General features: G+C 38.5%; 1 protein-coding gene across 3 annotated transcripts in view; it reads left to right on the forward strand.

Annotated features, from left to right (window-relative positions):
- Positions 1–27126, forward strand: part of nbr1a (NBR1 autophagy cargo receptor a) — a 34998-nt gene that overhangs the window by 2247 nt on the left and 5625 nt on the right. Inside the window, exons 5-21 of one of the 3 annotated variants that reach the window (XM_072912703.1) lie at positions 4051–4233; positions 4370–4447; positions 9565–9821; positions 12510–12629; positions 12734–12979; positions 13243–13390; positions 13534–13773; positions 13841–13924; positions 13983–14058; positions 14118–14192; positions 18286–18459; positions 18523–18663; positions 18745–18842; positions 20741–21117; positions 21184–21260; positions 23569–23656; positions 23751–23850. In XM_072912703.1, coding sequence (XP_072768804.1) covers positions 4051–4233; positions 4370–4447; positions 9565–9821; positions 12510–12629; positions 12734–12979; positions 13243–13390; positions 13534–13773; positions 13841–13924; positions 13983–14058; positions 14118–14192; positions 18286–18459; positions 18523–18663; positions 18745–18842; positions 20741–21117; positions 21184–21260; positions 23569–23656; positions 23751–23850 — 2562 coding nt within the window. The remainder of the gene's footprint in view (positions 1–4050; positions 4234–4369; positions 4448–9564; positions 9822–12509; positions 12630–12733; positions 12980–13242; positions 13391–13533; positions 13774–13840; positions 13925–13982; positions 14059–14117; positions 14193–18285; positions 18460–18522; positions 18664–18744; positions 18843–20740; positions 21118–21183; positions 21261–23568; positions 23657–23750; positions 23851–27126) is intronic. The other 2 variants (XM_072912704.1, XM_072912705.1) reach the window with 2 other exon arrangements.

Consider the following 27126-nt stretch of genomic DNA (forward strand, 5'->3'; position numbering starts at 1 on the left):
CCGACAAAAAGAAAAGAAAAACTAGCTTATTTGAATCTTTTTGAAAAAATTAAAAAAATAATTTATGGAACATCATTAGTAATTTTTCCTGATTAAGATCAATTTTAGAATTTTGATGACATGTTTTAAATTGGTTAAAATCCAATCTGCACTTTGTTAGAATATTTAACAAATTGGACCAAGCTATATTTCTAACAAAGACAAATCAGTATTTCTTCTAGATTTTCCAGAACAAAAATTTTAAAAGAAATTCAAAATACTTTGAAATAAGATTTAATTTTGATTCTACAGATTTTCTAGATTTGCCAGAATAATTTTTTTGAATTTTAATCATAGTAAGTTTGAAGAAATATTTCACAAATATTCTTCGTCGAAAAAACAGAAGCTAAAATATTTATTATTCTTTACAATAATAAAAACATTTTTTTTACTTGAACATTAATTTAAATTGTCAGGAAAGAAGAGGAAGAAATTTAAAAGGTAAAAAGGTATATTTGTTTAAAAATCCTAAAATCATTTTTAAGGTTGTATTTTTTCTCTAAAATTGTATTTCTAAAAGTAATAAGAAGCAAAGTAAAAAATAAATGAATTTATTTAAACAAGTGAAGACCCATCCATCCATCCATCCATTTTCTACCGCTTATTCCAAGTGAAGACCAAGTCTTTAAAATATTTTCTTGGATTTTCAAATTCTATTTGAGTTTTGTCTCTTTTAGAATTAAAAATGTGGAGCAAAGCGAGACCAGCTTGCTAGTAAATAAATACAATTTAAAAAATAGAGGCAGCTCACTGGTAAGTGCTGCTCTTTGAGCTATTTTTAGAACAGGCCAGCGGGCGACTGATCTGGTCCTTACGGGCTACCTGGTGACCGCGGGCACCGCGTTGGTGACCCCTGCCCTAGTATATACAATAATATAAACCAAGTCATTGTATTTCATTTAGGATTATTTCATATCTTCATTTAAATAAAAATATATGTTTATCTTTTTTAGATACAGTCAATAAATAATGTGAACATGTATCATAACATGGAAATCTAAGAGAACGTGTTGTGGATGATTGTGGACTGGGAATTGTTTTAATTTTATTTTTTTACACATTTTTATAAAAAAAATAAAAAGTTTTTCCGACGTATTACATTTTAGACGATTTCTCTTCTTAGTTATTATTTCTCCGGCTGTAGAAAAGAGCCGCTCACAGGGCACAGAGGAGGCGTCAGTGCGACACAGTTGGCGTATCGGTCACGTGACCAAAACAGCTCATGATCGGTCACGTGACTTTCTAAAACCGACACAGGGTTTCGCTCTATGAGCTCGACGCATGCGCCGATGCATCGGTGTTGCCGGACCCATCACTAGCGAGCAGAGAACTTAGTGAGTTCAGAAAGCATAAGAACAAGTAAATACATTAGAAATACATTTGATTATTTACATTTGGTTATCTACAATCCGAGGAGGTGGGATGTGGAGTGCGTCTGCCTCACAATACAAAGGTCCTGGGTTCGATCCTGCGCTCGGGATCTTTCTTTGTGGAGTTTGCATGTTCTCCCCGTGACTGCATGGGTTCCCTCCGGCTTCCTCCCACCTCCAAAGACATGCACCTGGGGATAGGCCCCTCCCACCTCCAAAGACATGCACCTGGGGATAGGTTGATTGGCAACACTAAAATTGGCCCTAGTGTGTGGAATGTGAGTGTGAATGTAGCCCTGTGATGAGGTGGCGACTTGTCCGAGGTGGACACCGCCTTCCGCCCGAATGCAGCGACCCCAAACGGGACAAGCGGTAGAAAATGGAAGGGTTAGCCAGAATGTTTATCATCTCATTAGCAATCAAGCTATTGTTAGCATCAAGGCTAACTATTGTACGTGTTACAACCAGGTAGATAGCTTGTTAATAGCAATATAAACTATAGTTTGCCCTTTCTTTTAAGAATAACAATTGTTTGTAATAATGGAGGCCAGTTGAGGCCCGCAGCTGTTTTTTAACAGCACATTCTAAAAATGCTATTACGATAAAGTAGAAAAAAAGAGCAAACCGGTGAAATGTAAGAAGAACGACTTGCAATTTTGACTGGAACAACACAAAGTTGTCGTCGTTCAAAAAAAAAAAAATTAATAAAAATTCCATGTCATGATTTATTGATGTAGTAAAGGTTCCAGTTACTTCACATCAATTATTTCACTTTGATGTATTTTTTAGGGAAAATATTTTTATATTTTCTGTTTGCCATTTAAGAAACGTTTTTGACAAAAAGGGCCTAGAACAAACAAAAACAAAACCGTTAAAACCAATGATAAAAAAGATGGACAGATCTGAAGATGATATAGATTTAAGTGTTAAAGGCAAAAAGAAACTATAATAATAATAATGTATGACTTATGTTTTACACTTATGATTTTTGGATCTTTGAGAATTTTAGTGAGTTTCTTTTTTTATTTTTTTTATTTTATTGTTAAAAAAATAATTAAAATCGATGTTATGAATGATTGACCTATTTAAGGCTCCAATTACTTCACAGTTAATATTCCACCATGAATATTTTTTTGGCATTTAAAAACACTGTTTTCTTTCAACAAAAAGGGCAGAAAACAAAAAAAATAAAATATAAAACTTTATATCGACAGATACATGTGAAGTTGATTCGAGCATTGAACATTTGTTTGTATAACATATTTTTGACGTTGATGAGGGGAGCCGTAATGGTTAAAAAAAACTATATTGTAATTAATTGTAAATTTAAAAAATATATCAAAATGGCCACCATGTGTTTTTTTTTTTTTAGCGTACATGTCTCAGTGGAAAACGTTTGGCCTGAAAGATGAACATTTGACAATTTAACACAAAAACTCTTGAGAAGACTATGTAGGCGAGCTATGATCCAAAGTCCGCACATTTCCAAACCACAGTTTGAGAGACAGCCCCCTCTGCTGGCGACATATAAAGAGGTGGGTAGAGTAGCCAGAAATTGTACTGAAGTAAGAGTACTGTTACTTTAGAGTTTTACTACTCATGTAAAAGTAAGGAGTAGTCACCCAAATATTTACTTGAGTAAAAGTAAAAAGTATGTTGTGAAAAAACTACTCAAGTACTGAGTAACTGATGAGTAACCTGTTCGTTTAATGATGACGACAACAAATAATGCACAAAAACATAAAAATAGCAATGCGCAAATTCAGAGCCAGGAATATCTCTTAAGCAACTAAAACAATAATATATATTAAATATAATACATTAGCATAAAAAAAATGAAGGCAAATTGAGCCACAATAACTTAACAGCACCATAGGCTCAGTAGGCAGAGATTACAAAGGAAAATAACAAGTTAGCCTTTACGCAAACCGTAAACTCTGATAGGTGTGGGCTGCACCTGAGTGTGTGTGTGTGTGTGTGTGTGTGTGTGTGTGTGTGTGTGTGTGTGTGTGTGTGTGTGTGTGTGTGTGTGTGTGTGTGTGTGTGTGTGTGTGTGTGTGTGTGTGTGTGTGTGTGTGTGTGTGTGTGTATGAGGCTGCCAGTGCGTTAATAAATGTCCCCACACGATGTACATTTGACCGTGATTCATAGCAGGGAAGCTAACATCAGCCTACGGTGACAGCCAAAATATCTACTAAGGTTACTTACCGCCATGTGCTTCGTCAAATTTGACGTTGAGTTCATGAAAGCTTAAGCTTGTTGTTTGCCGCTGAAACTTTATGTGCAGTTAATCATGTGACCGCCTGGCTCTGTTTGATTGGTGAAACGGAGTCAAACGTCACCAGTGACTGCATTTGATTGGTAGCGAGTAGCGAGCTGAATGTAGATAAATGAAGCGGAGTAAAAGTAGCGTTTCTTCTCTATAAATATACTCAAGTAAAAGTAAAAGTATGTTGCATTAAAACTACTCTTAGAAGTACAATTTATCCCAAAAGTTACTCAAGTAGATGTAACGGAGTAAACGTAGCGCGTTACTACCCACCTCTGGTGACAAGCAACCTGCGTGACAACTAACTCCTTCCCCGCCCAGCAAGTCTTTGTTTTGTCACGGTGACACACGCTTGTTGTGCCTTTTGAGCAGAGCGCTGAGAAGCAAGGCAACCACCTCAACATGAACGTGTACAAGATGAAGGGACAAGCCTGCGGGGGCCCGCTCAAGACCGAGGTCAAGGAGCTGAAGGGGGACCTGCGACCCGCGCCGCCTTATCCGTCCCGGGTGAAGACGGTGGACAAGGGCACGCAGGTCACGCCGGAACGAGAAGCGGTAAGGATATTCCTCCCCTCCCCCACACGCATGTAGGAGTCATGTGTCAATTAGCAGTCTTTCTGGAATGTACCCACGCCTCACGTGTCGCAACTGGATTTGTCGGAAACATGAGGTGGTTGTGTTGTGTTCCCAGGTGGCCGCCAAAGACTGCAAGGGCACCAAAGCAGAAGATGAGCCTCCTCCCATGTGGTTTAGATCCTACATGGAGAAGGTAAGACTTGGACTCAACCTCACAACAGTGAGGGGGGAGCCGAAAAAACACATGAAAACTACATTTAAGGACATAAAAGACATTAAAGGAGATCAGAGCTGATCAGCGGCGCCATTTCTACATACAGCTACGGAAGTAAAACAATTGAAATTAAAGCTGCAAGCAGCATTGGTCGGGCCCGCGTATTTGGCAGGTGCTAGTCCTAAGTGTCCCAATACTTTTGTCTACTTTTAGTCTGAAGTGTCCCAAGACTTTTGTCTAGTGTACCTACCTTGTCTGCATTGTGTGGGCACGTTGGTGCTTCCTGCTTTTAAGCAGCCATCTTAAAAAAACAGCAGCGCAGCGGGTCTTTGAAGGGTCATAAAATCAAAACCGGAGCAGGTATTAAAACGCTGTTCTGTAATTTTATACACAAGGGTTTAATCTCTCTCCTGTGTTAGTTTGAAGCCGAAACGACAAACGCGCTCAGAGGAGATAGTTTTTGAAGGAAGGTGACCGGTTTTTACAAAAAATTTGTTTTGAAGGGGGAATAGCAAACTTCCTGTTGATTTTTGCTGGGGGTTGTCAATTTATGAAATGTAGGTCTAAGTGAGACCTACATAGAGGTTTTTGTTTCATGTCCGACCTTCCCAGTGGGAGTTACAGGCAGTTTTGTCATTTTTTTCTTCCGAGGAGCAGTTTTTTCTGCGTTTGATAAAAAAATTGCGGTAGAGCACAATTTTTAGATTTGGGGTTAGGTTTTTTCATTAGATCGCAATTTTAGCCAGTACTGATGTGTGTGTTCAGTTTAGTGAGTTTTGAAGCATGTTAAGGGGGTCAAATTACAGCGTAAAGAGGCAAAAGTGACCGTTTTTAGTACTTTTTTGTCTTGAAGGGGGAATTGCCAACTTCCTGTTGATTTTAGCCCGAGAATGTACTATTATGAAAGCTAGGTCTGAGTCAGACCTACATAGAGGTTTTTGTTTCATGTCTCCGACCTTCCTAGTGGGAGTTACAGGCAGTCTAGTTTTTTTTTTCCTAGGGGGCGCTAGAGCGCAATTTTGAGTTTTGCTGTTCGGTTTTTTTATCAAAAGGCAATTTTCGCAGGTCCTGACGTGTGGGTCAAATATGGTGAGTTTTGAAGCATGTTAAGTGGGTCAAATTGCAGCTCAAAGAGGCGGCCGGTATAATAATAATAATAAAACCTTAGAAATTCAATAGGTCCTTATGTCCCATTGCATAAGGACTCCCACAGGGAGTCCTTATGCAATGGGCCATGCGGTCCCTAATGAGCAGTAAATACTAAATAGTACCATGCATAGACTGTTTGCAGACCGGCCACAGACTGAACAAAGCAACCAAGAGAGCCCACTCCGTCCTAGGCCGCCCACCAGCTAGGGCACAGACTCCAGTCTGCCACGAGCTTGATGCTAACATTCGATGGAGGAATCCATTTACGGGCTAACAAAACTTGACTCAATGCTAACATACAATGGACGACCCCATTGACAGGCAAACGTAAGTTAGCATCGCAATCGTTTTAAAGTTGTAAAAATGTTAATAAACTTTTATGCCACTGGCTCATTGCTAACATACGATGGAGGATCCTATTGACAGGCTAGCAAAATTCAGCCCAATGCCAACATACAATAGAACACATCGTTAACAGGCTGAATAAATTAGCATCACAATCATTTTAAAGTTGTACAAGCGTTCGCCAAATGAGATTATAACGGAACAAAATTGGCTCTTCTGCCACTAGCTTGATGCTAACATACAACGAAGGAACCCATTGACAGGCTAAAGTAAGTTAACATTGCAAATGTTCACCAAATGAGACTCTATAACGGAACAAAATTAGCTCTTATGCCACTGGCTTAATGCTAATATATGATGGAGAAACCCATTGACAGACTAAACACAATTTAGCCCACTGCTAACATACAACGGAAGACCCCATTGACGGGCTAAAGTAAGTTAACATTGCAAATGTTTTAAAGTTGTACAAACGTTCACCAAATGAGACTCTGAACGGAACAAAATGAGCTCTTATGCTACTGGCTTAATGCTAATATATGATGGAAAAACCCATTGGCAGACTAGCACAATTCAGCAATGCGATCGTTTTAAACTTGTACAAAAGTTTAGACTTGAACAAAGCAAAATTGTCCCCTAAGCCGCTCGCTTAATGCTAACATACGATGAAGGATCCTATTGACAGACTAACAAAAATCAACATTGTTTCAAACTTATACAAACATTTAACAACAGAGATTTTAACAGGAAAAAAAATTGTCTCTTATGCCGCTAGCTTAATGCTAACATACAACGAAGGATCTCATTGACAGGCTAACAAAAAGGAGCCTCGCAACCATTTTGAACTTTTACCAATGTTTAACAATCGAGACTTGAAACAGAACGAACTTGGCTCCTATGCCACTAGCTTAATGCTAACATACAATGGAGGATCCCATTGACCGGCTAACAAAAAGTAGTCTCGCAACCATTTTGAACTTTTACCAATGTTTAACAATCGAGACTTGAAACAGAACGAACTTGGCCCCTATGCCACTAGCTTAATGCTAACATACAATGGAAGATCCCATTGACAGGCTATCGGAAATTAGCATCTTGGTCGTTTTAAACTCGTGCAAACGTTTACAAATTTCAATGGAACAAAATTGGCTCATATGCCGCTAGCTTAATGCTACCACACAATGGAGGATCTCATTGACTGAAACAAACATTTAACAGATGAGATTTTAAAGGCCTACTGAAATGAGATTTTCTTATTTAAACGGGGATAGCAGGTCCATTCTATGTGTCATACTTGATAATTTTGCGATATTGCCATATTTTTGCTGAAAGGATTTAGTAGAGAACATCGACGATAAAGTTGGCAACTTTTGGTCGCTGATAAAAAAGCCTTGCCTGTAGCGGAAGTAGCGCAACGTCACAGGTTGAAGAGCTCCTCACATCTGCACATTGTTTACACCGGCAGCGAGAGCGATTCGGACCGAGAAAGTGACGATTACCCCATTAATTTGAGCGAGGATGAAAGATTTGTGGATGAGGAAAGTGAGAGTGAAGGACTAGAGGGCAGTGCAGGACGCATCTTTTTTCGCTTAGACCATAACTTAGGTACAAGGGCTCATTGGATTCCACACTCTCTCCTTTTTCTATTGTGGATCACGGATTTGTATTTTAAACCACCTGGGATACTATATCCTCTTGAAAATGAGAGTCGAGAACGCACAGTGACTTTTATCTCCACGACAATACATCGGTGAGGCACTTTAGCTTCGGATCTAACGTGATAGCATCGTGCTTAGCTGCGGATAGAAACAGGAGAAACATGCCCCTGACTGGAAGGATGGACAGAAGATCAACAATACTATTATTATTTCTACTATCAGGAGACACCGAACCAAACTCTGGACCTGTAACCACACGGTTAATGCTGTCCAGCCTGGTGAAGCCTAGAAATGCTGTTGCTAACGACGCCATTGAAGCTAACTTAGCTACGGGACCTCGACAGAGCTATGCTAAAAACATTAGCTCTCCACCTACGCCAGCCCTCATCTGCTCACCTGCGTTCCAGCGATCGACGGCGCGGCGAAGGAATTCACCCGATCATCGGTGCGGTCGGCGGCTAGCGTCGGATAGCGCGTCTGCTATCCAACTCAAAGTCCTCCTGGTAGCCAGCCGCTATTACACCGATCCCACCTACAGCTTTCTTCTTTGCAGTCTCCATTGTTCATTAAACAAATTGCAAAAGATTCACCAACACAGATGTCCACAATACTGTGGAATTTTTCGATGAAAACAGACACTGTTTGTATTGGGACACAATGGTCAATCAATCAATCAATCAATCAATGTTTATTTATATCGCCCTAAATCACAAGTGTCTCAAAGGGCTGCACAAGCCACAACGACATCCTCGGTACAAAGCCCACATAAGGGCAAGGAAAAACTCACCCCAGTGGGACTTCGATGTGAATGACTATGAGAAACCTTGGAGAGGACCGCATATGTGGGTAACCCCCCCCCCCCCCCCCCCCCCCCCCCCCCTCTAGGGGAGACCGAAGGCAATGGATGTCGAGTGGGTCTGACATAATATTGTGAGAGTCCAGTCCATAGTGGATCCAACATAATAGTAAGAGTCCAGTCCATAGTGGATCTAACATAATAGTGAGAGTCCAGTCCATAGTGGATCCAACATAATAGTGAGAGTCCAGTCCATAGTGGATCTAACATAATAGTGAGAGTCCAGTCCATAGTGGATCTAACATAATAGTGAGAGTCCAGTCCATAGTGGATCCAACATAATAGTGAGAGTCCAGTCCATAGTGGATCTAACATAATAGTGAGAGTCCAGTCCATAGTGGATCTAACATAATAGTGTGAGTACAGTCCATAGTGGATCTAACATAATAGTGTGAGTCCAGTCCATAGTGGATCTAACATAATAGTGTGAGAGTCCAGTCCATAGTGGATCTAACATAATAGTGTGAGAGTCCAGTCCATAGTGGATCTAACATAATAGTGTGAGTCCAGTCCATAGTGGATCTAACATAATAGTGTGAGTCCAGTCCATAGTGTATCCAACATAATAGTAAGAGTCCAGTCCATAGTGGGGCCAGCAGGACACCATCCCGAGGTGTCTCAATACTTCCTTCAATCCGTGACGTCACTGCACGTAAGCCATGATATTACACACCTTGGATCCCTCAGGCGGTACTGCATCAAAAAGCCACATCGGTGTGTAAAGGATATCACCACATGGGCTCAGGAGCACTTCAGAAAACCACTGTCAGTAACTACAGTTGGTCGCTACATCTGTAAGTGCATGTTAAAACTCTACTATGGAAAACCAAAGCCATTTATCAACAACACCCAGAAGCGCTTGGCTGGGCCCGAGCTCATCTAAGATGGACTGATGCAAAGTGGAAAAGTGTTCTGTGGTCTGACGAGTCCACATTTCAAATTGTTTTTGGAAACTGGACCAAAGAGGAAAAGAAGAATAGGCCCAAAGTTGTGTTGGTTTTGGGTTGAGTAGATGAATGTGTGACGAGCTCTCTCTCTCTCTCTCTCTCTCTCTCTCACCCTCTCTCTCTCTCTCTCTCACCGCCCAGTTCAAAGACGAGGTGGTGAAGGAGGTGGTGGAGAGGATGTGCAGTGACTTCTCTGGCCAGTGTTGCACACACAAGTCTCCTGCAGCGCCCCCCGAGCCCAGTGGGCCCAGCTGTGCTCCCATAGGTCCCAGGCCCGGGCCCCCTGCCGCCACCATGGGACCCAAGCCGGGCCCCTCCACCTCAGGCGGGTCTCTGGGTTACACCCCAAACTGCAGCAGCTGCAACAAGCTGACCTCTGAAGGAGCCTACAAGTGCAGGTAAGGATAGTAAAGGTAAACAAAAGTTGGTAGTACAAGAGCCATCCCGCTGAATGGAGGATACCAATTCACTGTAAAATACTATTTTAGTTAATTAGTTAAATGTTCAATAAGTCATTATTTATTCATCTTTTTTAACACACACATTTTGACTAATTTCATTTTAACAACACATTATTTTTGTATCTTTCAAGAAATACATTAGGTTCTCAGCACATTGATATTATAATGCACTGAATTTCCCCCAGGGATCAATAAAGTACTTTCTATTCTATATTATTTAAGTATACTTTAGAATATTATTTACACTACTTTCATGATTAATTTTTTTTGTAGTCATTGTATTTATTGAAATTATTTAATAATACAGTATCAATTAGTTTAAAAACAATTGCTTTTATTATTTCAATATTGGATTAATTTGATATTATATTAATACAAATGTTATGATAGACATAGTTATTAAATTTACTTCAGAATATAAATTTAAACTACCTCCTTCTTTTATCCAGTAATTTTATTTAGAACATTTTTAATAATTCAAAATCAATCTTTTAAAAATAAATGTGTTTTTATTCATCTAATACTTAAATGTTGAATAAGTCATTATTTATCTTTCAAACTATATTTGTTTATATTAATTGCCCTTCTTATTAAATCATATTTATGGTGTTTTATTTTTTACTGTATTTATTTTAACACAAATGACCACCACATTGACATTATAATACACACATTTATTAAATAAACTTTAAAATATTAAACTTCCATCCACATTATTATTTTTTTAAATTTAGGAATTTTATTATTACATTTTTTTACCAATTAATTATTCATTAAGCTTTTACAAATATGAGTTTTTTATGAATGTATTACTTATTCATATTTTAAGTATCATTATTTATTAGTCTTTTAGAAAATAGATGTCTTTATTTTTTATAAATCTTTTTTTAAATCTTTTTTTAAATTAATGTATTAAATAAAATGTCCTACATTGATTTTATTTATACACATATTTGTTAAATAGACTTTAAAATATTAATTAAACAACTTTTACCACTAGACATGTAAGTACATTTGTTTTTTATTAATTTAATACTTACATGTTGAATAAGTCATTATTTATTTTTTAAAGCATAATTGTTTATATTAATTGACCTTTTTATTGAATAATATTTATAGTGTTTTATTTTTTAATGTATTTATTTCAAGACAAATGACCACTACATTGATATTATAATACACACATTTATAAAAAGACTTTGGAATACTAATTTAAACTCCCATCACCATAATTTTTTTAATTTAGGAATTTTATTAATACATCTTTTACCAATTAATTATTTATTAAGCTTGTTTTTTATGAATGTATTACTTTTTCATATTTTATTATGTTTTTAAGTATTATTATTTATTAGTCTTTTAGAAAATAGATGTCTTTATTTTTTATAAATCTTTTTTAAAATCTTTTTTTAAATTAATGTATTAAATAAAATGTCCTATATTGATTTTATTTATACACATATTTGTTGAATAGACTTTAAAATATTAATTAAACAACTTTTACCACTAGACATGTAAGTACATTTGTTTTTTATTAATTTAATACTTACATGTTGAATAAGTCATTATTTAGTTTTTAAAGCATAATTGTTTATATTAATTGCACTTTTTATTGAATAATATTTATAGTGTTTTATTTTTTTATGTATTTATTTCAAGACAAATGACCACTACATTGATATTATAATACACACATTTATAAAAAGACTTTGGAATACTAATTTAAACTTCCATCAACATAATTGTTTAAATTTAGGAATTTTATTAATACATCTTTTACCAATTAATTATTTATTAAGCCTGTTTTTTATGAATGTATTACTTTTTCATATTTTATTATGTTTTTAAGTATTATTATTTATTAGTCTTTTAAAAAATAGATGTTTTTATGTTTTATAAATCTTTTTTTTTTAATGAATGTATTAAATAATATGTCCTACATTGATATTATTCATACACATATTTGTTAAAAAGACTTTAAAATATTAATTAAACTACTTTTTCCACTGGTCATGTAAGTACATTTGTTTTTTTATTAGTTTAATACATACATGTTGAATAAGTCATTATTTATCTTTTAAAGCATATTTGTTTATATTAATTGCCCTTTTTATTGAATTATATTTATAGTGTTTTATTTTTTTATGTATTTATTTCAAGACAAGTGACCACTACATTGATATTATAATACACACATTTGTTAAATAGACTTTGGAATATTAATTTAAACTTGCATCACCATTATTTTTTTAATTTAGGAATTTTACTAATATATCTATTAAGAAATTAATTATTTATTAAGCTTGTTTTTTTATTAATTTATTACTTGTTCATATTTTATTATGTTTTTAAGTATTATTATTTATTAGTCTTTTAAAAAATAGATCATTTTTGATGAATACTTTTTTTAATCAATGTATATGTAATAAAATGTCCTACATTGCTATTATTTATAAACTACTTTGACCACTCAATTCTATCCATGTAAATGTCTATATTTACTCTTATCTATAAGAGTAGCTTTTGTTGGCTGCCATGAAATATTTAAAATGACTAACTTTTGACATGTCATCCCAACCCTCATTGAATGAGATTTCCTTCCAAATGGACTCTTTTCCCCGCTAGCGTTTGCCCGTCCTGCATCCTGTGTGAGATGTGCCGCCACAGCCACGACCCCAGCCACAACCTGGTGAGAACCAAGACGCCGCTCTCCATCCCCGAGCACGGCATGTCGGGAGAGTCCAGGTAAAGACCGAGGAACGCCCGCCAGCTTCGTGTTAGCGTGAAAGGGACAAAGTCATGTGATCCATCCAGCTCATAGTCAACCAAAACCTGATCACGCCCCAAAGCAGGTTCCCGCGGCGAGGAGACCGGACGGTGCGCAAGGCGGAGCGGCAGCGGCTGAAGGCGGAGCGGAGGCAGCTGCGAGCCGAAGTGAAGGAAATGAAGAAGAAACTGAGACTGGAGAAGAGGGGCCTGCAGTGGAGCGGACCCTCCACCTCAGGCAGGGTCGCCCTGACTAACACGGCCTCCACCCAGGCCCCCTCAGACACAGCCTCAGGTCCCGCCCCCGACCCCCAGGCCTCCAGTCCAGAGTAAGCGCCGCCAAGGGGGGGTGCGTCCGACAGTGCTGGGTACCTCCCATCCAGCATGGATGCGAAAGAGTCTTTTTTTTCTCCGGCAAAGGCAAATCTTTGTAATGGAGTGTGTGTGAGCTGCGGGGGGAACTACTGCTGCTTCCTAGATTTAACAAGAAAAATTGCTTTTGAGCTGCGCACAAATCTGGGCTCCTGCTTTTTTTTTGCTTGCTAGAGCAGAAAGGAGCCGTTTTCAACAATGCTCTGTACATTGAAACTAGGGGTCCCGGGGCCTTGCTGCCCACTATGGCCGCCTTGTTTCTGGATGAAAATCTGCCCGACGGCACCCGTCTGGAGCCCGGGACCAAGTTCATCAAATACTGGAAGATGAGGAACTCTGGGACTATCGGCTGGACCGCAGAGACCAAGGTACCCGCCCCTAGAGGACCGCCTCCGCTCGGTGCAGCCCTTTTCCTCCGCTAAGTCTTCCCTGCTTCATCATTGTGATTGTCTTCTTTGTCTTTGGCTTCCCTGGCGTGTCTATTCCTATCTTTGTGCGTGCGTGTGTCCAGCTGGTGTTCATGTGGGGGAACCTCGGCCTGGCGTCCGACGGGAAGCTGGCGGTGCCGGTGCCTCTGCTGCTGCCCGGGCAAGTGGGCGTGGTGAGCGTGACCTTCGTGGCCCCCGTGCTGGAGGGCACGTACACCTCCCACTGGCGCCTGGCGCACGGCGGCCAGCAGTTCGGCCCGCGCGTGTGGTGCAGCATCGTGGTGGACGGCCTCAACGCTCCCCAGCACCAGCGGACACCACCGGCGAGTAACACTCTTCACCTTGTCACTTGCTAATGCTAAGATGCTAATGGCGCTAACGTGGTCGTAGCAGCTGAGGTCAGCAGCCAAGGACGAGGGGGACGTCGGCGGCGAGGGCCCCTTCCTGCCTTACGTGGACCTGCTGACCGCACAGGTAGACTCTGGGACCAGGCGGTCACAACATGGCGCCCATTAACTGGCTCTTTCTTCAGGATCTCCTGTCCTTCGAGTTAATGGACATAAACATTGTGCAGGAGTTGGAGAAGGTTCCTACCAACACTCCCGTGGGTAAGTGGGAGGAGCTTGATGGCGTGAGAGACTTGCTGTAAGCTGTGTTTGTGTTGCAGATCTGACACCCTGCATGTCCCCGCTGCCCCACGACCTCCCACAGAAAGACCACACAGACGCCCCAAAATGTTTTGGTAACAGTATGAATACATAATACAAAAATATACATTGTCTAACAGTCTGATTACATAGGGGACCGTATAAAAACATACATTGTATGAATACGTAGGGGATCGTATAAAATTATACATAGTATGAATACGTAGGGGATGGTATAAAAACATACATTGTCTAACACTATGAATACAAAGTGTATAGTATGAAAGCCATTCCACTGAATCAATGCATCTCCAGAAATTAAATGCATAAAATTCACTGTAAAATTATTATTTGTAATTAATTAAATGTCATACCTGCCAACTAATTAGTACGGTTTTCATCAACCTATTCCGGGTTACGGTTGCAGTGATAAAAAGTATGGTTTTTCATTAATTAAAAATATATATTTTTTAAAAAGTTTTATTCACGAAATCGCGTAACAACAATGACAATCGACACTGCTTCCCGTAACTTCCTATCGAGCCATTCCGAATGCCATGCGCGAGGCTATTTATAGCACCGCTGCCAAGCACGAGGCACCAGTTGTATGGCGTCACATTAGTGCCAAAAATCCGAGCGCATAAAAACTGTTATCGCGCGCTGATTCTCCACTTCGTGCGCGCGCGCGACACCATTTTGCGCGCGCGTGGTGCCTTTTAGCGCGCGCGCGGTGCCTTTCTGCGCGCTCTCTGTGTACTCCTGGCATCTCTCCTCGCGCTGTCATGTTTCTTTTTGGCACTTTGGGGGCGGGTATGCTTAGACGGCCTCTTCTTTCTGATTGGTCAGGCGAAAAACGCTGAAAAATGCTCAGAGCCAATCAGAAGTATAGCAGGGCGGGTCATCGTCAATATGTATCAAGATTTACGGAGGAAGAAGTGGATAAAAAAAATGTCGCGCGCTGATGAAGGTTATTTCATACCACATAAACACAATACAGGGTAATACAAAATGTGACCCAAATAAATAATAAGACAACAAACACCATAATCACATCTTTCAGCCAGAACTGGTCCACCAGCAATAACATTATTTTATATTTTCACTTCTTCTTGAACATTTGTTTTCTAATTTATGGAATTTCTTTTGATTCAGCCATCAAATTAATGAAATAATCTTTGAATTTTGTTTTTAAAATGTTAAAAATAGCTTTTAATAATGTATTCTGAAACAGTTTAAAATAATCAGAGAACTGACTAACACTGACCCTACACAACTATGTTGCACAATTAAGTCTTTTTTTTTTTAAAGCGAAAGAGGTCATTTCAACAGGTACAGCATCCTATGTCATATCTACATGTAATAAGATTTGTAACAAGGCAAACCGTTTGTAAATTGGTCGAAAATCGAGCAAGTTATGGTAATTTAATTAGTACATGTACCATTGACATCAATGTAATGATTGAGGCTAGCTGTCCGAGGTAAGATGGCTACAACGTTGCTACGCTGGAGAATGATTGGTCATATGAAAAATGCTCACAGCCAATCAGAAAGAAGGGGCCGTCTAAGCATACCCGCCCCCAAAGTGCCAAAAAGAAACATGACAGCGCGAGGAGAGATGCCAGGAGTACACAGAGAGCGCGCAGAAAGGCGTCGCGCGAGCGCAGAAAGGCACCGCGCGCGCAGAAAGGCACCACGCGCCACTCGCCCAAACAGTGATGGTTTTAGCAACATTTTAACCTGTCTGAATGCTAATAATCATTTTGCGTCGGCCTGAACCCCCCACCAGGACTTTGTCCTGGACCCTGGCTACTAGGTTTTTCTGATTTCAAAAGTTGGCAGGTATGAAATGTTTAAGTCATTCTTTATTAATATTTTTTTAATATACACATTTTTGTACATCATAAATAAATAATGATAAATGGGTTGTACTTGTATAGCCCTTTTTTACCTTCAAGGTACTCAAAGCGCTTTGACACTATTTCCACATTCACCCATTCACACACACATTCACACACTGATGGCGGGAGCTGCCATGCAAGGCGCTAACCAGCAGCCATCAGGAGCAAGGGGTGAAGTGTCTTGCCCAAGGACACAACGGACGTGACTAGGATGGTAGAAGGTGGGGATTGCTGGCATGGCCACTCTACCAACTTCGCCACGCCGTCCCCACATTCATCACATTTTAATAACTCCTTTTTTTTATTACTCTTACAACAAATATATTAGCTTTTTTTTTTTTTATAATGAATATTGTTTAATTAAATGTTTAAGAGGTCATTAATACACACATTTTTAATAATTACAACTCATTATTTATTCATGTTTTAAATAATAAAATTTTTCTCACAATTTATTACTAATGAATATTTTGGAGTAAATGTTTATGGAACACCCTGAAAATGGATGGATGGATGGATGTTTATTAACCAATATTTATTCATCTTAAAAATAAAAAAAAACACCTCATTATTAACCATTTAACAAATATGTATATAATTCATATGTATTCATCACTTATTATCTTACTAGTAATTACATGTCATTAAAAGTCATTATTTATTCATCTTTTAAGTATACATTTGTTTGTCGTAATATTTTTCTATTAACTTACCGTATTTTTCTGAGTATAAGTCGCTCCGGAGTATAAGTCGCACCGGCCGAAAATGCACAATAAAGAAGAAAAAAAACATAAGTCGCACTGGAGTATAAGTCACATTTTTGGGGGAAATGTATTTGATAAAAGCCAACAGCAAGAATAGACATTTGAAAGGCAATTTAAAATAAATGAAGAATAGTGAACAACAGGCTGAATAAGTGTACGTTATATGAGGCATAAATAACCAACTGGTATGTTAACGTAACATATTATGGTAAGAGTCATTCAAATAACTATAACATATAGAACATGCTATACGTTTACCAAACAATCTGTCACTCCTAATTGCTAAATCCCATGAAATCTTCCTCCTCGGTGTCGCTCCTGGTATGCGCCGCTAGCGTCCATTCTTTCTGCTGCTCGATCACCGTTTTCTGCTGCATATTTCACTACGTCCAGCTTCTGCAGTATATGATTTCCTTTTCACTGCCATTTTAGTTCAGTCCTTCTCAGTTTTTATAAGTTACCGCCAACATTGATGTGATCTATTTTAATAGCCCCGGCAGTAGCGTATAGCAGTTAGCATTCCAACACCCACAATGCACTTCTGCCAAGACCTGCCCCCGCCGAATTCTTATTGGTTGACATGTGAGTGATCGTCGCTCACACGAATGAGATAAATAATATTATTTGATATTTTACGCTAATGTGTTAATACTTTCACACATAAGTCGTTCCGGAGTATAAGTCGCACCCCCGGCCGGCCAAACTATGAAAAAAACGTCGACTTATAGTCCGAAAAATACGGTATTTTAAGTTAATATTATTTTTGGGGTTTTATTTTATTTTTATTAATGTATGAATAAAAAAAAATTCAGCACATTGATAATATGAATGCATATATTAAATGGACACTAGAATATAAATTAAACTACTTTCAACTTTTTTTTTTAAAATCACCAATTTTATTAATTACATTTTTAACAATTCAATATTCATCTTTTAATAAATATATTTGCATAATTTTTTTTATGGATTTATTGCTAACTCATATTTGTTAATTCATTTTTAAAGAAGTATTATTATTACTCTTTTAATACATATATATTTCTGTATACATTTTTTAAATACTTTACTATTTATTAATATCATGAAGTTATACACATATTTATTACATGACTTTAAAATCTAAATCTAGACTATCTTTAACAGTCAATAAATTCTATCCAGCTATAAAAAGAGCATTTTTACCTGCTTCCTAAAATCAAACCTTATCAGGGAATATAGCTTACATTAATATCTTTTTTTACATATTTGTGTTTGAAAAAATCAGTGGGTATTCACTCATTCCTGTTATATAACCGAAAAGTGTGAAATATTCATTCCTCTGCAGGCCATTGCTAGAACAAAATTATTTAAGCATATTTGAACTATGAATGGGTTTACAGTTCCTCCAAATATGTTTATTGAAATGTGCGTAGTGTTAGCTTCAAGCCTGTGTGGCCATATTACAAAAGCTATGGTTGAATATTAGATTTAGAGTTGACAAATGGCATTGATTGGGTGCATTTAAAGAATGTTGTTGTTGTCAGGTGGGAAACAGAAGCACCCGTGGGAGGCGGCCATCCAGGAGGAGGAGCGTGACGAGGAGATCAGTGGCGCTCAGTTCCTGTTCGAGACGGTCATCCGCTCCCTCACCCTGGAGGAGGCCCCTGACCACAAGCCCGTACGGACCACACACCATTCCTGCAACCGCCTGCCCAAGAGTGAGGAGCATCATCCGCCGTTTCCATGGCGACCCATCACTAACTTTGTTTCCTGCCTGGCAGTTTTCCCCTGGGGCTGCGACCCCGGCTCAGGGCAGGCGTGTGAGCAGAGCCAGCGAGAAGGAAAAGAGAATGACGGCCCCATGGCGGAGAGTTTAGCTCCTCCCCCCTTTTTATTTCTCAGCCAGCTGGAAGAGATGACAGGTTGGGAAACACCTGCCTGGATGGATCATCTTGTCATGTCAGTTTGGTGATGAATGTGGATTTTGTCTGCCTCACAAAAAGCTGCGCCTGCTAGCTGGCATCACCATGACGACGACGACGACGACGACGACGAAAACGACGACGACTGCAAAGATTGCAAAGTGGAAGAATGGGACGAGGTGAGCTTAAAAGAATAATTCATAACTTTTTTACTTGATGACGTATTTTCCGGACCATAGAGTGCGTCGGCATATAAGCCACACCCACAAAAAAAAGCCTTCCCATATATTAGTCGCAAATATATAGGTTGTGAAATGACTATACATTTATATTGTGTGTGTATACATACTAGGGCTGTGAATCTTTGGGTGTCCCACGATTCGATTCAAAATCGATTCTTGGGGTCACGATTCGATTCAAAATCGATTTTTTTTTCAATTCAACACGATTCACGATTCAAAAACGTTTTTTTTTTGTTTTTTTTTAAATGAAAACAATACACAACAACACCATAATAATGCAATACAATTTCAAAAGCAAACCCGACCCAGCAACATTCAGAATAGCAATAAACAGAGCAATTGAGGAGACACAAACATAAATAAATAAATAAATGGGTTGTACTTGTACATGACACGGAACAATCTAAAAGTAGTAAGACAAAAATGTATATTATCAACAACAGTATCAATATTAGTAACCATTTTAACATAGCAGTGATTAAAAATCCCTCATTGATATTATCATTAAAAACATTAATAATAAAAAAAGAACAATATTGTCACAGTGGCTTACACTTGCATCACATCTCATAAACTTGACAACACACTGTGTCCAATACTTTCCACAATGATATAATAAGTCATATTTTGGTTCATTTAATAGTTAAAAACAAATTTAAATAGTGGATCCCATATTCCAATATATGACTTGATTGATTAATTTAAAAAAATAAAATAAAAAAATAAAAGTTTTAATAAATAATAAAAATTAAAAAAAAACAAACCTTTTTAAAAAAAATGAGAATCGATTCTGAATCGCACAACGTGAGAATCGCGATTCGAATTCGAATCGATTTTTTTCCCACACCCCTAATACATACAGTATATATGTACTGTATACGTGTGTGTGTGTATATATATATATATATATATATATATATGTATACACACACACACATATGCACACATATATACATATATACATATATACTGTATATATACACATACATATATACACACACAATATAACTAATATATGTATATTATATATATTGTGTGTGTATATATGTATGTGTATATATACAGTATATATGTATGTGTGTATATATGTATATATGTATATGTATATATATATTTATATATATATATATATATATATATGTGTGTATATATATATATGTATATATATATGTGTGTGTATACATACATATAAATATATATATATACACACATATATATATATATATATATATATATATATATATATATATATATATTGTGTGTGTGTATATATACATATGTATGTGTATGTATAAGTATGTATGTATATATATATATATATATATGTGTGTGTGTGTACGTACTGTATGTATGCATGTGTGTGTGTGTATATATATATACATATATATATATATATATATATATATATATATATTATATTATTATACTGTGTGTATGTATGTATATATATGTTATACTGTGTGTATGTTGTGTTTTTATGTATTTATATAGTTACTTTGCATGCAATTGGATTTTAGCCCTTGACCAAATTTTTTTAGTCCAATCCAGCCCCTTTGTCAAAAAGTTTGTACACCTCTGCACTAAATAGCAGGACACTGCAGCACCAAAAGATGGCACCTTAGCACAAACAATAACACACCTTCCCAGTGTATTGTTTAAAAAAAAAATATTTGTATTATGGCCGTCATCCAAGGAAAAGTCATAAATGATAAGTTGCCAGGTTCAAAGTGTAGGAAAAAAGTAGCGGCTTATAGTTGGGAATTTAGGGGATTTATTGATTTTTGAGGGTTGTATTATATTTGACATGAATGTATAAAAAGTCTGTGTTGTCTCAGGTCAGCAGCATGACGTCCTCCTCGTCCTCCTGCGACGACTTCATCATCGTCCTCCCCGACTGCTTTGACACCAGCCGTCCACTAGGGGAGTCCATGTACAGCTCCGCCATGTCGCAGCCCGACACTGTCGTCACGGCAACCCTGGCCAGCCCGGAGACGCTGCAGGAGGAGGACTATGCCTCCGATGTGGGCGGGGAGGAGGAGAAGGAGGAGGAGGAGCAGAGTGTGGTGGACCAGGACCAGGACCTGGTTGGGGGCAGCCAGCCCCTCACCATCCACAGCAGCGTCAACCAGATGCTGTGCGCCTCTCAGACCCTGGAGGCCGCCACGCTCACGCCAGAGGTGGTGCCCGCGCCGCCGGCCCTCTACTCCCCCAGGTCAGGCGCTCAGCACCTTCCATACCTCACGTCCTGTGGGAAGTTACTCACAGACTCTTGTCTCAGGTCTGAGGCGCTGTACTTGGCCGAGGACGCCTGCCATGAAGCAGACCGCTCGCACACGCCCATGGTCCACGTCAACGGTCAGTTTCCCGACACTCTCTTTGGAGCCTTTTCAGTGTTCAGGAAGGAAAAAAAGTCAACGTTTGCATATTCAACTTTCCAAAGCAGGGATTGTCCCAACTAGCGCCCGCTATGTGCTGTCCATCTACTTTTGTCTTTCTTAATAAATGTTCATTAAGTCATTTGCAATGTAGTTGCACTTTCAATATAGTTGGAAAAAAGCTGCATATAAACATTAAACCTCAACAGGTAAAATACGAATAGCAATATAAAACTAACATTTTTTTTAACTGTTTTTAATTCAGTTTTTTACCTTTCACATTTATTTGACCACCATAGAGGTTTTTTATGTCAAATAAAATAGTTGTTGATTAAATGGCAGAAATAATGACTATTATTTTTGATTGATATTGTAATCATATAATTCATTGATTTGAAAACATGATTATTTATTTATTGTACCACCAAAAACTCAAGTTACTATCAATTAATTTAAGGATAAAAATGAGTAACAAGTAAAGCACAATAAGTAAAGTAATAATAGCAATAACAATACATTTAAATTACAATAGCCATTAAAAAAATACAATTCAGTTTTTCCGCTTTACTTGTTTTAATTCCGTTTTTTACCTTTTACATTTATTTTACCGCCATAGTCTGTATTTTTGTGTCAAATAAAATGTTTGTTAATTAAATGCAGGAATATTATTCACTATTTTGATTAAATGGCAGTAATGTATAGGCTAACTATGATATGTTGGCCAACTAGGAAGTTGTGTTATGATGTGCCCTACAAAGTCTTTATACTGTAAGTACCGTATCTTCCAGACTATAGAGCGCACCGATAGATGAGCTCCACCTACAAAATTTTGGGAGAAAAAAACGTTTTCCCAAATATTTACATTGTGAAATTAGTTATTTACACAGGAATATGTTGTAAATGTTTAAGAGGTGGCGACTTGTCCAGGGTGTACCCCGCCTTCCGCCCGAATGCAGCTGAGATAGGCTCCAGCACCCCCCGCGACCCCAAAAAAGGGACAAGCGGTACAAAATGGATGGATGGTCGTTTATTTACATACCTTAACTGTTTACAAACAGTGTCTGTAACAAGGCAGCAAAACGGATGATCAAACAAAACAGAAGTCATGGTCACTCGCTGCGGAAGCTAACTCTCCAATCAGCTTAACAGACTTAATAACTCTATGGTGGCATTTTGGTGAATTTGTGAAACTAAAACAATACAAAAAGAAAGCTACTGTAAGTTAATAATACTAACGACGTCTTAGCATATGAGCTAATACTAACGACGCTAGCTTCATCACATTACAATAGCGCATGCGAATTGTTTTAGTTATATTGTAAAACTTACAAATGTTGCTTGGAGTGATGAATGACGAAGCCACACGAGTAGAAACGCTATGGACAACTAGAAGACTGGTTGCGGTTCGAAGCTTAGTCCACACAGAAGAGTCCTGTATCACCTGCAGTGAGCAAACTCGTCCAAAAGATGGCGCTGTAACACAAACAACACACCTAATTTAGTGTCTTTGCTTGTCTTTTTTAAAAAGTATTTGCAAAAAGGCCGTTAGCGAAAAAAAAAATCCTTAAATGAGCCGTACCGTTTTATAAGTCGCAGGGTTCAAAGCGTAGGAAAAAAGTAGCGGCTTATAGTCCGGAATTGACGGTATTTTCTTTCATTACACGCCGTCTATTGTAACATTCATCTTTTCATGAACACATTTGGAGGTGTTAAAATTGCCATGTAAAGTCGCTAATGCTAACAGTAGCCTGTCTATGGCAAATCCAATGTAAATTAGCATCGAGCTAGCGCAGTTTGGGAAAAGAGAAGCCTTACTTTTACGTTGGAGAGTTTTCTACCAAGCTTATTTGTTGAACATTGCAACATGACTGCGGTCTCACACACGCGCACACACACACACACACACACACACACACACACACACACACACACACACACACACACACACACACACACACACACACACACACAGCAATTGCATGTTGTCATCCAGTCACCAGTCCAGACAGTCTTTGACCATGTGGTCCTTAAGGGGTCCTTGGAGAAAATAATATTTCCTGTCGGGTTAGTTTGAGAAGGCCTGCTTGTGTTCATTTGATTACAGTCCAAACTCACCCTACAGTTCCAAAAACTTGAACACATTATTGTTGCTGCTAAAACTTCATAAACTGAGATTTGACTGGGCTTGGGTTCCAAGAGGAAACACCATGGAGGAAAATAAGGAAATAAGACTCTGAGCTCTTCCTCTTAAGTTGTTTTTTTTTAACCAGGCTTTCATTGTTTTGCAGTTCCTTTTGGTCTGTCCAGATCTGCTGGCTCAGCATCCAGTGCCTTCGAGACATACAACCCCAGACCAAGCAACGCACTACAGCCCAGGTCATTATTATTATTATTAGTATATGACTGTTGTTCTTTTAATAACTGAGGCCAACCAGATGTCACTTTGGTTTCATCCTGGTGCTCATTCCAGGGGCCAAGGCGGCATCACAGAGGGACTGGTCAAAGGAGCTCTTTCAGTTGCGGCGTCCGCTTACAAGGCTCTGTTCACCGGGCCCAACTGTCCCATACAGGTACCAACTGGAAATGTGCCTATTCCATAAAGAATTATCCAGAGAAAGTTGAGGTCTAAGATGTAAGAATAACTGAGTAGAGACCTCTCCCTTGGGCTTCAGGAAAGTATCAGGGCCATAAAACGACCTTATCTTAGGGCAAAAAACAGTTAAGGCAAAGACCCAGACTAAAATTGTGGTTCAGATTACTAGAATATTATTTTTGGTACACAGTGCTTTGAAATTGTTCCTATTCTATAAAGAAATATCCAGAGAAAGTTCAGGTCTTTCTTTTAATTATTCATTTGAGATCCCAAATGACATCAGATTACAGAGAAGAAATGTTTTTGCTGCTACAGAAAGAAAGAAGAAAGTGAGAGAGAAATCTCCCAAATCTAATGTGCACTTCGGAATGTGAGAAAAGGAGGGCTTGGGCGGAGGATGAGCAAAACAAACTCGATGTTACGATATTAGCCAAAACAGGAATGACTGTGAATTTAGGGCTTTGGATGAACCGAGTAGAGACTTCTCCCTTGGCTTTCAGGAATTGATCAGGGCCATAAAAATGTTGGCACTTAAGGCCAAGAAACACACACAAAGCAGGTTTAGACAACAGATTATTCCAAAAAACATTTTGCCACAAACATAGTTACAAACTGTCCCTATACAGTGTTTTGAAATTCTATAAAGAAATATCCAGAGAAAGTTAGTCTTTTAATTATTCATTTGAGATCTCAAAAACCATCAGATTACAGAGGAGAAAGTTTTATGCTGCTACAGAAAGAAAGAAAAGAAAGCAAGAGTGTGTGAGAAAGGATGACAGACAAAAAGAAAACACATTTAAACAAAAAGTTGAGCAGAAAGAAATGTGCATCTGTGGTCAGTGAGCCAAATACAAAATACAAAAGCAGTGAAGTTGTCAGGTTGTGTAAATGGTAAATAAAAAGAGAATACAATAAATCCTTTTCAACTTTTATTCAATTGAATAGACTGCAAAGACAAGATATTTCATGTTCACACTGAGAAACTTTGCAAATAATCATGAACTTTGAATGTAATGGCAGCAACACATTGCAAAAAAGGCATTTTTACCACTGTGTTACATGGCCTTTCCTTTTAACAACACTCAGTAAAGGTTTGGGAACATTTTTGAAGTGGAATTATTTCCCATTCTTGCTTGATGTACAGCTCAAGTTGTTCAACAGTCTCCCTTCTCATATTTTAGCCTTCACACATTTTCAGTGTCTGGACTACAGGCAGGCCAGTCTAGTACCCGCACTCTTTTACTATGAAGCCACGCAATTGTAACACCTGGCTTGGCATTGTCTTGCTGAAATAAGCTGTATGTACCTTTCACAGATGTGTAAGTTACCCATGTCTTGGCCACTAATACACCCCCATACCATCACACATGCTGCCTTTTACACTTGCACCCTAGAACAGTCCCCATGCTTCTTTTCCTCTTTGGTCCACAGTTTCCAAAAACAATTTGAAATGTGGACTTGTCAGACCACAGAACACTTTTCCACTTTAGATCAGTCCATCTTAGATGAGCTCGGCCCCTGTGTTGTTGATAAATGTCTTTGGCTCTGCATAGTAGAGTTTTAACTTGAGATGTCCGATAATATCAGCCTGCCAATAAATGCTTTAAAATGTAATATCGGGAATTATCGGTATCGTTTTTCTTTTATTTTTTTGTATTTTTTATTAAATCAACATAAAAAACACAAGATACACTTACAATTAGTGCACCAACACCAAAAACTTCCCTCCCCCATTTACACTCATTCACACAAAAGGGTTGTTTCTTTCTGTTATTAATATTGTGGTAGGTTCCTACATTATATATCAATATATATCAATACAGTCTGCAGGGATACAGTCCGTAAGCACACATGATGCTGCTCCACTAATAGTACTAACCTTTAACACTTCATTTTACTCATTTTCATTAATGACTAGTTTCTATGTACCGGTAGCTGTTTTTATATTGTTTTACTTTCTTTTTTATTCAAGAAAATGTTTTTAATTTATTTATCTTATTTTATTTAATTAATTTTTTTAAAAGGGACCTTATCTTCACCATACCTGGTTGTCCAAATTAGGCATAATAATGTGTTAATTCCACGACTGTGTATATCGGTATCGGTAATTAAGAGTTGGACAATATCGGATATCGGCAAAAAAAGCCATTATCGGACATCCCTAGTTTTAACTTGCACTTACAGATGTAGCGACCAACTGTAGTTACTGACAGTGGTTTTCTGAAGTGTTCCTGAGCCCATGTGGTGATATCCTTTACACACTGATATGGCTCTTTGATGCAGTACCGCCTGAGGGATCCAAGGTGCGTAATATCATGGCTTACCTGCAGAGATTTCTCCACATTCTCTGAGCCTTTTGATGATATTACGGAGCGTAGATGGTGAAATCATACCTGCCAACTACTCCGGTTTTCCCGTAATTAGTACGGTTTTCATCAACCTATTCCGGGTTACGGTTGCAGTGATAAAAAGTACGGTTTTTCATTAATTAAAAATATATATTTTAAAAAAAGTTTTATTCACGAAATCGCGTAACAACAATGACAATCGACACTGCTTCCCGTAACTTCCTATCGAGCCATTCCGAACGCCATGCGCGAGGCTATTTATAGCACCGCTGCCAAGCACGAGGCACCAGTTGTATGGCGTCACATTAGTGCCAAAAATCCAAGCGCATAAAAACTGTTATCGCGCGCTGATTCTCCACTTCGTGCGCGCGCGCGACACCATTTTGCGCGCGCGCGGTGCCTTTTAGCGTGCGCGCGGTGCCTTTCTGCGCGCGCGCGGTGCCTTTCTGCGCGCGCGCGGTGCCTTTCTGCGCGCTCTCTGTGTACCGTATTTTCCGCACCATAAGGCGCCCTGGGTTATAAGCCGCGCCTTCAATGAACGGCATATTTCAAAACTTTGTCCACCTATAAGCCGCCCCGTGTTATAAGCCGCATCTAACTGCGCTAAAGGAATGTCAAAAAAACAGTCAGATAGGTCAGTCAAACTTTAATAATATATTAAAAACCAGCGTGATGTGGGCGCGCATGGAGTCGTATATCAACATGGACGGAGCTGCGTGAAAAAAGCCACCCGGCCTCTTCGCGTAAACTTACCTTAACCACTCGCTCATCTTTTCTTCATCCATCCCTTCGAGTTAGCTTTTATGATGACGCCGGCTGGAAAGGTCTCTTTTGGCAAGGTCTTCCTTTTGAATATCACCATGGGTGGAAGTTTCTGGCCATTAGCATGGCAAGCTAGAACCACA

This window comes from Nerophis lumbriciformis, linkage group LG39 (genome assembly GCF_033978685.3).
Source record: "Nerophis lumbriciformis linkage group LG39, RoL_Nlum_v2.1, whole genome shotgun sequence".
NCBI lineage: Eukaryota > Metazoa > Chordata > Actinopteri > Syngnathiformes > Syngnathidae > Nerophis > Nerophis lumbriciformis.